Here is a 13,462-nt window from a genome sequence, read left to right as displayed (position 1 = left end):
TAGTCCAGTTACATCGCAATTCGACATTAGAAAAAAACACACACGTAATTAGTCAACCACAAACAGATCTTTCATTATTTTCAGATAAGATGGGTACACCATGCAACTAAAATCAGATTCATCATATACTTACAACCCGAAATAGCGAGCGGGCAATTCAGGTTTCGAGTATTTTGCACCTAACCGCCAGCAAAACACACTAACGTCACGGTTCATTCTCGCAACAAAAAACTGGATTTGACACCATTTTGGACAACGAAAACACGAGGAATGCTACACACCACACAAAGAATAGACAGACTCAGCCATGGTTCCGAGGGCTGGAGAGTGGAGATGACCGAAAGCTGGCACAAGAAAGGTTGTGATCTGAAGATCCACCACTGCACTAGGCAATGCCATTGTCCGGGGTAACTTAGGCAGGATTTGCATGGCATGCCACGTACAGTTGAGATACGTACACTGCAGGTTTCTTCGTTCCTTTTTTTCACCTGCCTTATGAAAGCAAATGGTTGCGCCCTGGTGAGTGCCAGCCATGCTTCACTCCTCAGCAACACTGGTCCAAAGAATTTTCTGTTCTGTTAATGCGCTACAAAGATACGAGAAAGGTTCCAGCTAGGAAAGCAAGCAAGGCATGCACTCACCGACTCTTGGCTTCGTCCACATTGCTGGCAGATTGCCCTGCTGCTTCGGCCTTCTTGTTCCGATCGACAGGTTTTTTGAACTGCACCAGGATCATGGTCATGTTGTCGCACCCGTCTCCAGCGATCGTTGATGGAGCCAGGCATCTGTCCAGCACTCTCTCGCACACGGCAGACAGGCTGCTCTCCTGCAAGTGTTTGTTTGTCTCATTCATTCATGGTGTGTCACTGCCTGCCACTTCAATCTTACTGAAGTTGATGAAACTGTTGCGAATTTTAAGAAGATTGTGGTTGTGTACCGTGTTTATACGCTCGTGGATAAAATCCACCAGCTGTTGGCTTGACATGCAGTCCCTGCTCATAAAACAAAGTGGTACTTCTGTGAGAGGCGAATGGTATGTTAGAGCCAGGCACTTTGATATCAGTAAGAATTGTCCGAGGTGTAACGCTGTACATAGCGTGAAGGTACCGAAATGTAGGTAGATAGCCTTACCAAATGCCATCACATGCTACAACAACAAAGTCGTCATCATCGCAGAGCTCCACCTAACAGAGGACAAGATTGCATGAACTTCCAAAGAAAAGCAACAAAAGGCAGCTCTCACCACTACTATTAGCTCAACAGTTCCATGGCAGATAATGTCTAGATTTAGAGAGCTTACGACATTGATATCAGGATTGGCCGTCACAATTTGCTTCTCGGGAGGCAGGAATTTGTTCTGTTTCAATTCCACGTCTCCTATAAAGAGGTACTTGCACACTTAAGGCACAAAGCAAGGCGCACCTATATTTGAAAAGAAAACCAAGAAAATAACTAACCAATTGCCCTTGACAAGTTTAAACTTCCATTTACTCGTCCCATATGGATGAAGCCCCCTGCTTTCATTATCCTTTCTCTCTCAGCTGCAAGCTCTGGTTTGTGGTCCCTCGATAAATTGTATGCCTGCCATGTATTTAACACGGGACATATACTCAGGCTGTCAAGGATATCTTCTTATAAGGAAAGACCAAGAGTAACATACCTTCCCACCCCTTGAAATAACACATCGGGAATCACCAGCATTTGCCACAACAAGTTGGGTGTTTCTTATTAATGCTACACACGCTGTACTCCCACATGTTGGCCCAGCAAAGTCAGAGTGAGGTCCCTGATAAACGATTATACATGTGACATACTCCATGAATTTAATACCATAGTTTAAACAATAATAAAGTAAGGAAAAGCATGGTGTAGCGGTGAGAGCTGTCTCTCCGCATCTAAGAAGGCCTATCTCGATTTATCCCTTCCCTAGACCCCACTCATGTGGGATTGTCTCGGTTTATTCATTTCTCAGACCCCACTCAGGTCTTGTTTGGTTGCATGAGGATCGGAGTGGATTGAGGGGATTAAATCCCCTCTTATTCAATTTTGACTAGGAATGGATTTAATCCCCTCCAATCTCCTTCAATCCACTCCTAACCGAACAAGCTCTTATATGGTACAAGCTCTCATGTGGTAGCCTACGGCACTGGATCTACCATTTTTTTAGTTCAAACGATAATAAAGACGTAGACTTCAGAATATTACATTTCATAATTAACTCATATTACATCATTAGTAACATTGCAGCTACCATGTTTGGGTGCCCGTTTTCTCTTCACATGGATTTCTTTTTACACAAAAATTCGGATGTTATTTGCAATTCACATCTGACACAGCTTGCAAGCATTCAAAAGACATTACCTTTATTTTAATGCAAGAAAATCAGATGTGCATCTATTTTAGAAAAGTGAAAACAGCAGTAGCCATCTACCACAGACAAAATCAGGATGACTTCCCTAACAAAAACATTATCTATGAGAGATTCCCAAATTTAATATCATAATTCAAACAATCATGAAAACTGATACACAAACTAATATTTGAAAACTGATTTTTCATATATCTAAATCAACTCATAGTACATGTACATCATTATTAACAACAAACCGTTCATTTCTAGATGGCAATATGTTATGGCAAGTGGAGCCGATAGAATAAGGAAAAAATAAGTTAAATTGATTTAGTTAGTTAGGATATAAAATATTCGGTTAGTTAGGATAAGGGAAGAGATAAGTTAAATTGATTTCGTTAAGACATTTCTTTAGGGGTCAAGTAAGTCTCTCTATAAGGAGAGAAGATGTATCAATCTAATAAAGCAAGCATTAAGTAAGAAAATCCTTTCCTCTTGCTCGGTTGTGGACAAGATCTCCGGCCGCCCCCCTTGCGTCACCTCAACCTTAGTCGCTGCCATAACATCCGCAATAATATCTGGTACCAAAGATCTCAGGTTCCGACACTCCGCAATAATATATGGTATCAAAGATCTCAGGTTCCGACACACAATAGGTCGATGTACTCTCACGGCTGGCCACCGTGAAGAGCCATCAGGCATCCTCATCGGCGGGTGTCATGCCTGAAGGCTTTCCCTACGGATGTTGGAGTACGGCCCAACAGCGCTTCTAACTTACTCAACCACCACTGCCATCCCCCGCAAGCTCGATTGCCCTGTAATTTGGCTCACCTATTGTGAGCAATTTTTTCGAGGGCAACACACGCTCGCATCTGATCGTGATTGGCTTGCATCATACCATCTACACGGCGCGATGCAGACGTGGTACTACATTCTCGAACAGGATGTAAACATGACAGCCTTCCTAGTAGCGCTTCATAGAGCTTTGCAACTCACGCTTCGGTACCGATGAGCCATCACCGGATCCAATCTCCAAGACGTTGATCGACTTCGCCCCATCTCTCTAGGCACGTATGGTGGCCTTAGACTCTTGACAACCACGTCCCCTAGAACTTAGTGCACTGTGTGCTCCACCCCTCGGAGCACTAGTTGATCTGGCCCCTAGGGCACTCCTTCTGCCAGCCCTCGGGGCACCAATTCCCGCCTCCGCAGCACCTGTCTCGACCCCTAGGGCACTGGTTCCCACCGCCAGGGCACCTGTCCTGGCCTCGAACACGTGTTCCCTCCGTCGAGGCACCTGTTCCGCCACTTGGGGCATCTGTTCCCGCCTTCGGACACCTATTCTACCCTTGAGGCACATGTTTCGGACCCCAAGGCACCTCGGCATCAACCCCTAGGGTACCTCAGACATCGAGGATCCTCTCCTCTCGGTGTGGCGCTGACTAGCAGCCGTTCGACGAGAAGAAGGCATGGGGTCCCTTAGGCGTGCACTACATAGCTCTGCCACATTTCATCACCGGCCTCCACAAGGGTGTCTTTGCCGATTGTTGTTGTGACCACTCCTAGGTATTGACACTCGCGAGACTATGTCATGGGATCTAGGTGAGATTGTACACATGTCGCCATGGGAACATTGAAATCTGCAGCCATGACCAACAGCACAACCCCGAGGAAGAGCTATGATGGAGTGGAGTAGTGTTATGACAAGTGGAACCAGGGGCGGATCTACACCCCGGGCCACCCGGTCCGTGGCCCAAGGCTTGATCCATGTAACTACTCTACATAAGTATTTATTTAATCTAGTATAAAATAGTTAAGATAAAAGGAAGAGAAGGAAATTTAGTAGGTTTGGCCTGAGTCATAGGAAAATTCTAGATCCACCCCTGAGTAGAGCCATTAGGATAGAGTAAATTAGATTGATTTAGTTAATTAGAATAAGGAAATATTTGGTTAGTTAAGATAAGAAAAGAGATGAGTTAGATTGAGTTGGTTAGAATATTTTCTTAGAGGTCAAGTAAGGCTCTACGTATAAGGAGAGGAGATGTATCAATATAATCAAGCAAGACTTAAGAAGAAAAACACTTCCCTCTTGTTCGGCTGTGGGCAAGGCCCTTAGCCGGCCCCCTTGTGCTCCCTCAACCCTAGCCGCCGCCATAACACAAAAGTTCTATTTGCATGGGTTTCTCTTTCCAACGAAAAGCTCAGCTGTTAAACTCACAACTAACACAAGTATTTAAGATTATGAAACGCCTAGAATCTATAATCGATAAAGAAGGTGGAATAGATGTACTGATGTACATCTATGTTAGAAAAGTGAAAGCAACAGGAGTCTGTTGCATATATACCTCCTCTGAAGCCCAATCATCTTGTTGATTATTTGAATCACTGCCCCTTGGAGACCAAATCAATCCTTCTATCATACCACTAAACTTGTTTATTTTGTCTCCAAGTGCAGATAGTTCTCGCCAACCTCTCTGTCCTTGCATCATTTCATCCATTCTGAAGCAGCACAACCACAAAATTAGAAATTGCCATCAAGCTGACAGTAATGCTATAAATATTTAAGCTGTATTATATCTCATGTGGGATCTGGTTCACCATATACCTGAAGAAAGCTCTATGGACAGCAGTGCCTAGGTCACCAGTTGAATAGGCTTCGCTTTTGAGGACTTGACCATGCAGATATTTTGCACAGAATTTGGCAACGACTCTTCCTGAATAAAGCAATCCATATGAGGTTGTGCGATGTTAAAGATAGCCTCTACAGATACTTGCCATAGCGGCATTCCTCCTGAGTAGTCTAATACAATGAATTAATGAAACATAAAAGGCACTGATTATTGTAAGTATTCTTACCTCCATGACCATCAAAAACACCAAAGAATGCTGTCTCGCTATCAAGATCTAGCAATGCTGAATGCTGCATGGATGCACAGATTGTTAAACATTGTATTATGGAATAATTTCAGAAATAGCCTGGCTGATAAAAAAGCTAAGCATCTTTCAGAAATTAACTATGTGTGTAGTGCAGACACTGGACTAATTAAAACCACTGTGTTAAAGCACCAAATGAAACTCAAAAGGAGTATCGATCTAGCACATGACAAAAAGAGCTAATGCTGTGAAACTGAACACATGCCCACATTAACTGTAACCCAAAAAAATGTTACTCATCCTTCCTCCAAAAGTTGATATTCTAAAAGGCTGTCCTACCAGCCTCAGTGCTCCAGACATTACAAAGTTGCATCCTTCATGCACAGGGTAATCAATTGGTGACCTTAATTTCACCCCTGCTAATGCAAATAAAATGATGTTAATAGCCTTGATTAGGAAACTCACAGCATCTTCCATGGTTGCTCGCCATCCTTGCATAGATGAAAGACCAAACTTAAGTCTATCATTTTCTCCATTTTCAGATAGCTTGTCAGTTTTTGGAGTACTGAGGTAAACCCCCATCCTTATAAGCTGTAAATTAGAAAAATCGTACTATAAGGAAAGAATGTGTAATCAGTAACAGAGGAGTAAACATAAGAGAACATACCAAAACTGATATGATCAGGTCAAGGACTTGACAACTCAGACCAGTATATGTATATCCACGGAAGCCTGCATCAAAAAAAAAAACCAGCTTTGAGCTCTGCTACAAAGGTTTCAACAAAAACATGACAATAAAACCAAAGAACTTGGGCGATGAACCCCAAAATGCAGCTCAACGACATTAAATAATCAGCACCGTAGACCAGACAGCCAAGGATAAGGTCACCCAATATACCACACGAACATGACAAATTCGCATTGCAGGAACTAGGACCAACGCGGACACATCATGACAAGGATAGCTGAAACAAGAGAGAGAGAAAACTAGGGGAAGTGGCATTACATCCAAGTAGGACAGAATAGGGCTCCCACCGCTCTCTATGGTTAGCACAATTCAAGTACCTTGATATACCAAAACCAATAATTGCACGATACAGTACCTGAGCGACCAGAAAAGACAACCAACTGCAAACCCCAGGTACACCTGCACAGGAAGTACAGAACCCACCCCCATGGCTAGCATATAACGAGTAGGATTCTTTATTCCTTATTGATCCTTTGGCCGACCACCAACCATAATTATCAGAAAGAATAACATGACAAATTGCTTCATGATATGACGAACACAGCCTTTTTATTTTAAAAGAAGAAAAGAGTACTGGCAAATGTTTAAAATATATCCAAAAACACGAACTGATGGGCGATGAAAAGAGGAAACAATGGGCGATGACAACACCGCAGCTGCTTTTCCTCTAAACCCCGAGTTAGGTGAGACGAGAGAGAGAGAGAGAGTCGAACACCCGGCGGGTGCTCTAAAACAAGATAAGTTTGTTTTTGGATCAACACAGATTACACAGCCAGGCATCGTCAGTTTGGCCCAATTGCAAGTTTGCAACAGACTTGGTGGTATTATAGAACCAAAGAAATGGTTGGTTTGGAGTGGATAAACGTATAAGATACTCATAACATGTTCAACCGTATTGATTATTTTTTATTGGGTACAAACAACCGGACACACACAACACATACACTCCACACTCACACCACCTGGAAAGGAGAAGAGATTTGGAGGCTCTCTAGCCACCAGTGCGCGAAAATTGCGCAGGCGCAGCTCCCTGTATATTAATTAACAACAAAGAAAAAACAAAACAAAATGATACCCAGCGGATTGGCTCTCTGCTGAACCGCAAGATCGGGCTGTCACAACACGAAACCGCCTCCCGGAATCAAGAATCATGAATCAACAATACCTAAGACAGCACTGGTTTCCTGGAGACTTGAAGGAAACAAACACATAAATGATAGTGTAGAAGGTGGAAGAATCCAACGGAGAAGTGGCCACGGCCTCTCTTGTACCTGGGCGGACGGACCGGATTGCCGCTGCAGCTGGCGGCAAGATCCCGAGGCCGCTGCTGGACCCGTCAACTCGTGCGTGCCTGGGGAGCGCCGGCCGCCTCCTCAGTCGGGGCTGAAGAGGATAGCGGCGATCAGAAGGAACGAAAGAGTAGCGAAGGATGGGGGGTGGGAGATAGTGCTGCTGAGTCCTGCTGACTGACTGCTGAGGGAGATGGGTGGAAGCCACCTACGAGTGAGTGACTCGGACAGAGGAGATCGGCAGATGCGACACCACTACTGCTTGCTAGTACTAGCCGTCAACCTCGACTGCTCGCGGAGCAGCCGGTGGAGTAGCCCGTATACTAGTGGAGAACGAGACTCGAGCAGCTATCCATTCTTCTTATTTCAAACTAGTTTAGATGACCGTATGTTGTCACGGAAGTTAAAAATTACTATAAAACATAAATATAGAACGACAAACATCATTTTAATATATAAAAAACTGTATGGCAAACTATCAATGTAACATTAATATTTTATTAATGATATAAATATGTAATATTATTATAAATATGTCGATTCAAATAAAATGAATGATGTCGAACAAACATTATAATATAGAAAAGATCATTACAAAACATATTTCTTCTGCAATAAACATAATCAAACCACCAAACTCGTCCAGATCCAAAACTTTAGACAAAAGAAAACAATATATTGTACACATTCCTCAACACTGGTGACGAGAGTTACAATAAGAGGAAGATATATGGCCTGCTAACATAAACATGCGACAACACTAATATACAAGACCTGATAGACCATCCTCATGCGAGTAAACCCATTTCCTTCTACTTATGTTTGGGGAACGCTGTCGAGTGTACGGTGTCCTTGTGGATGTTGTTGACGAGTATGTGCAAATTGGCAATGGCACTCAATCATATTTGATGGTATTGGTTAGGGTATGCCATATCCTACCAGCAGTGCAATGGTTAGGCATCACACAAGGGTCCAGTGGCAAACTACTGTGGACCCTCACCATAAAAAATAAATTTAATATCAAAGTAGACACATGGTCCATATATCAGATATTAAACTGATAAAAGTAGATACTACACTTGATCTTAGCCAAAAGACCGAAAAAGGTATGTATTGAAAAGTAACCTACCCTTTTTTATAGCTAGCCATACACCCATGTCAGCACTTCTAACAATTGGTTGAAATGTTATTGTTTCACACTATGACTATCTGAAAGTGAGGAAAAACAATGAAAATTGTTTGAATTTTTTTCAGAATCACAACTCATTTTCAGGTTGGACTTCATAGCGTTTGGTCCTAATCTGAGCCATGGCCAGCTCTCGGGCTCCTTGATTAGTGCCACATCTGAAGGAACAGTTTGATACTATGTATTTGCATTGAGGCCGAAGAAAAACAGAAGTGCACAAATTAGTTCCAAATACAACACTGACAAAAAAAGAAATCGCCATACTGAAAATAACAATCACAGCAACCGCAAATTACCGATCCTTTCTCTTCTCGAGGAAGCGGTGAAGAGAAACCTTCCTCATAACAGGCATATCTACTAAAGAAAAGACATGTTTCGATCAGTAATCGGCATAATAAAGACCAACAATCATATTTTAGAACTTCAACTAAGTAAGAGGCATACCATAAGTATTTGTGCGAGCAGGCTTCTTAGCAGCAGCCAAGCTGATGACCGAGTCCAGCACGGCCTTGTTAGTAGTGACAGCAGCAGCTGCAGAGGGTTGAAGCAAAAAACCGCGTTTTATACAACTGGACTGTCCTTGCTGTCTAGCTGCATCAGATCGTTTGCCTTGTCGACAAATACCAACACCTTCCTGCCATAGAAGAATGTGAGCTGCTTAGGCTTATCTTCTTGCTCTCTGACAAATATTACAGCTTAGCAAATCAATTATCTACTATGTTTTTTGTTAATCCTTGGCAGTTGCGGTTGTGGGGGCGGCGGACATGCGATTTGCTCGGTTGGTTGCTGCACGCCGAACAAACGATGGTCGAATGTTGTGAAGATCACGAAAGTCTCCTTTAAAAGGAGTAGAGATAGAGATGATACAGACAAAAAATCATTATTTTCGACATAGAAATAACATTAGTATATTTGTAACGACAAACTTTTCTAGATGACTACATTCTCATTAGGTTTTAACAATGAATGCTTAGAGAAAGTAGAAACTGAAGATATGGTTTGAAGACCATGTCAATTTCCAAAACATCAAATGAAAAAAGAGTAGAGGTAGTAATTTCAAGTTTGGCATGTAGTAGAAGGATAAATATTAACACAAGTACACATGACTGCAGTGAACTTCAATACTATAAACAAACAAGAGATAAAACATACATGGTTTCTTATAACAATGGTAGGAGTAGATTCTTTGTAAGTTTTCTCTGTGCCTTCTTTACTTCTGATAGAGAGCTGACCAACACCAATGTCTTTCCAACCCTTAGTGGCTTCATCATGCTGCAAAATGGAAACACATTATCATCCCCCTCCCTCCTCTTCCTCCCCTCCCTTGAGGCTCTCGGTCGGCGCCTTCTTCCTCCTCTTCGCTTTCCTCTTCCTCGTCTTCTTCATTATCGTCGAACAACACAGTATCTTGATTATCAGCTACCTCGTCGGCACTGACTCCTTTTGCTTTTTCCTCCTGTTGTTTGGCCTCTGCTGCGATTAGCATAGCCTGAACCCATATCCAAAAATATCAGAGACAGGAAATAGACACTTCAAGCAAATGAGATCAGAAGGGTAATGGGAACGTTGGAAACAAGATAAATAGGCAATAAATGCATAGCCTACCGTAAGTTCACTGTCTGGCTCCAGGTAGAGCAGAGAAGCTAACTGCTCACCGATGAAAGGTTCTGAGTTCCTGGCAATCTCTACTGATCTGCGGTAATCAGAAAGTGAACTAAACTATTAAATTCTGGAAACATTTTTGCGAATGTAGATATATATATATATTAAAGTATACGGTTGACATACTAAACATAATTTGCACAATATTAGAGTATCATAACCAAAAAGCATGATATTACAGTTCTAGGAAGAAAAGCAATATGTTAAATAGATCAGATGGATACCTTGACATACACCTTGCATTTGGTTTCATGAACAACAACCACCTCTTTCTCTTCTGCCCTCTTTATAGAAGGGCTGCTTGGCTTCTCAGGTTCAACATCTAATCATGGTCATGACGAACAATTAAGAGGACAAAATATTGGAAATCAAGGGGTGTCAGACTTACATTACATAAAACATAAGTTAGAGGCATGGAAGATTGCGTGTTGGATGTACAGTATTAGATACCTTCATTTGCATCAGTTGAAGCTTCTGAAGTATTTTGGTTTCCTGATAAAAACAACACCTCTTCTAGGGCATGGTATCCGCAACTTGGTCAAAAACTACAGTAAATAATTTTAGTATGCAGTTCAAGTAGTTTCAGTATGGAGTTCTTCAGTAATGCTCTTTGGAGGATGGTAATGAGGTAATATAGTTCTGATTCCAAAGCTCATTATAGAAATCCAATAAAATTGATGGTGACATACTTCACAACTAATTTTAAATCTTGCTGAAAAGGGAATGAGATTTGTGCATTGAGTGTGTTTATTGCATATCGATAAAGGTCTTAGACCAACACCCAAATACGGCATATAGCTTGTAGCCATGATTACTGCCATTCTTGACAGTCCATGTATAACAACAACACGCAGCCTTCTCTCTTTCTCATATCTGCAGGCACAATATGCAAACGAATATTTTGCTTCTCAGCCAACTTAATATATAGTATGAAGTAGAGTTTAAAATCAATTAAAGAACACAACCAACTTACAATATTGTGTTACAAAGTAGATATCAACACTAGAACATATCATTGATAGGCTGAGAAATTGCATACCTCAATAGCCATACAACCACCTTGACCTAGATTTGGTTGCATAGCATGGACAAAATCACCAAGCAAGGTGACACTACCTTTCCCCCCAATTCATAGTAGGTGGGAGGTTGTATATATCTTGGTGAAAATATGATATGCCGCAAGCAGAATGTGCAATGGACTTCAATGCTCAGGTTAGTCTTACATTAACTGACAAATATTCAGGTGAAGCACGCTCAACTGGTGCAAACCGAAGATTATCTTTTGCAGCCACTCTTATAGAGTAAGTTGATCGAGGCACAAGTCCTCTAAGACAAAATATACCAAAAGAATTTGTGGTAGCTTCCTCATAAAAACCTATGGATTCATATCTTGCTTCAAAAAAACACCCACCTTTGGTTGGCAAGTTAATAGTGTTACAGAACCCATGGCACTACATTAAAATATGATCAGAGCTAAACCCTAAACCCTAAAAATTGCAGCAAATCAAATAAATAGTTGGCACAAAAGAATCTAGGGATAAACAAATCTAGCAGGTACCTCTGTTGGTTTGGAGGAGAATGAGGTTCTCATGTGAAGTAAAAAGCATGATACTGAAATAGCCATTTGAACAAAGGACGCCGCTGGGACCTCTTCCTCCTCCGGGTTTTGGTAGATCTCCTCAGCCTTGGCAACGGACGTGCTGCGATGTCGGGCGGAGGCGTGGTGAAGCCGTGGTGGACGCCCACGCTCCACGCTTAAGAGTAGTAGAGATACAAGCGGTCATACTTAAAATAGTTTTAAAATAGTTTGACTCAAGGTGATTTTAGTCCCAAGGATTGCTTTATTAGGAATTTAGTTCACTAATAATCTTCATTTCACTCGGTGGTTACAGGTTTTGTGCAAGAACCTGTGGACTCATTGCTAGGGTAAATACAGATCGAATGAATCTAAAATGCAAGCATTTTTTCACTCAACCTTCCCCAAATAAAATTCTTTGTTTTTTTAAAATTTCAGTGCAACTCCTATGTTTGACACTGGGATAGGGGTAGATTTGTTAACATTGTAGAGAAACAGACAGTTCTAGTTAAGCTGTTCTTCATAGAGGAACATGGCATGCTAGCTTCTTCACAGAGAGGAACACGACAAGCCCAGACAGTAAGTTCCGGTAAGCATAGACATCAAAGCAATTGGTGAGGAAGGCACACCTACTCGAAGATGTTTGAGACTTCTTAAGCAGCTTCTTGAAATAGGTGTTGTCAAAACAATTGGACTCCCGAATCATTTCCCTCCTTCCTTTCTCATATATAGCCAGTCGAGATGAGCTCCATAAAAGAGACCAAATTTGAGAACTGGAATGCATGGAGATGGAGTACATATAATTTGAGAGAAAAAAGGACAGCTCACGAGAAGAAATGTTTGGCTGAATAATGTCTTTAAGAAAGCAGCATCCAGTGTTTCTTTAGAAAGTTTACCATTGGGCTCAGCACAACTACAAAAGAACCTGTGTTCTTCATGAAACTACAAGTCGCCATATTATATATATATATATATTATATATATATGAGTGGACATTTGGTCGGAAAGAAGTTGTAGAACTGGAACATCATCTAGAATAGTAGTTTCTCATCAAACTGTTATTAAAATATCATTATCTAATAAACAAATCTAGGCACCTTTAATAAAATAAGCAAAATACTGCAACTCATCTACGTCTATAATTCTATATTACAGAGAATTCTGTTCCTGACTCTGATCCTCATTTTTACTGGATGCAGAAACACTTAAACTGTATAATTTAGCCTTCAAGTTCGTTCCTTATTCATCAAGCTTAGTGCCTTAGTGCACTGTAGCAGCAAACGATAAGTAATGTTGAGCCCACTGAGATGCATGCAGTGAAGCTTTCAAGTTTTGCTTATTGATGTTTACTGTTGATATTTAATTGCGATCTAAAATTGTGTTTAGATTCGCCTCACAACACACTGTATTAATATCATATTTTCTAGGTTTATAAATAAAGTTATAGCGAAAAGGCATCTAGCTGAGTTGGTTAGGTGGTCTAAGTAGCACTCGTCCTAGGTTCGACTCCCCGTGGGAGCGAATTTTCAGGTTGTGGTTAAAAAATCTCCTGGTCTGTCCTACGCGAAAGCACAGGTCTAAGACCTGGCCCCGGTCACAGTCGTTTTCACATGGGCTACGACGCCGTTGTGTATGGGATGGGGCATGGGTTCGGAGGGTTTCTGGACCTGCACGACTGCATGAGAAGGTCTTTTTCTTAATATAATGTTGTGGGGGCAGCTTACCCCCGCTGGACAATTTTTTTATAATGTTACAATAGAAACCAGTGGTCAAACTT

At 41.6% G+C, this 13,462-nt stretch overlaps 1 protein-coding gene and 1 non-coding gene across 11 annotated transcripts; both read right to left on the bottom strand.

The window, feature by feature from the left end:
• Nucleotides 1-48: 48 nt before the first annotated feature.
• On the bottom strand, nt 49-7,610 carry LOC100283027 (protein phosphatase 2C). Of its 10 annotated transcripts, none has more exons than XM_035968042.1 (15): nt 7,444-7,596; nt 7,244-7,355; nt 7,048-7,156; nt 5,892-5,956; nt 5,690-5,815; nt 5,207-5,270; nt 4,956-5,064; nt 4,696-4,849; nt 1,661-1,786; nt 1,458-1,581; nt 1,301-1,377; nt 1,132-1,184; nt 938-992; nt 642-826; nt 49-553 (listed from the first exon to the last, which is right to left on the bottom strand). In XM_035968042.1, the coding sequence occupies exons 5-15, from the start codon at nt 5,804-5,806 to the stop codon at nt 538-540; spliced, it is 1,080 nt and encodes a 359-aa protein (XP_035823935.1). In that variant the 5' UTR covers nt 5,807-5,815; nt 5,892-5,956; nt 7,048-7,156; nt 7,244-7,355; nt 7,444-7,596; the 3' UTR covers nt 49-537.
• Nucleotides 7,611-8,180: 570 nt separating this feature from the next.
• LOC111589478 (U2 spliceosomal RNA) lies at nt 8,181-8,371 on the bottom strand. The gene has a single exon (XR_004849885.1). It is a non-coding gene; the product is annotated as a U2 spliceosomal RNA (small nuclear RNA).
• Between the last annotated feature and the right edge of the window lie 5,091 nt (nt 8,372-13,462).

Source organism: Zea mays, chromosome 5, assembly GCF_902167145.1.
Source record: "Zea mays cultivar B73 chromosome 5, Zm-B73-REFERENCE-NAM-5.0, whole genome shotgun sequence".
Lineage (NCBI taxonomy): Eukaryota > Viridiplantae > Streptophyta > Magnoliopsida > Poales > Poaceae > Zea > Zea mays.
Note: the sequence above shows the minus strand (reverse complement) of the source record. Positions and strands in the feature narration are given on the sequence as shown.

Excerpts from the sequence above, each read along its gene's own strand:
- LOC100283027 (XM_008645492.4), bottom strand. The coding sequence starts at position 5,806 with ATGGGGGTTTACCTCAGTACTCCAAAAACTGACAAGCTATCTGAAAAT. Across the intron at positions 5,271-5,689 it reads GAGCAACCATGGAAGATGCT|CATTCAGCATTGCTAGATCT; the intron begins GTGAGTTTCCTA and ends GCATCCATGCAG. Across the intron at positions 4,850-4,955 it reads GTCCATAGAGCTTTCTTCAG|AATGGATGAAATGATGCAAG; the intron begins GTATATGGTGAA and ends GTGCTGCTTCAG.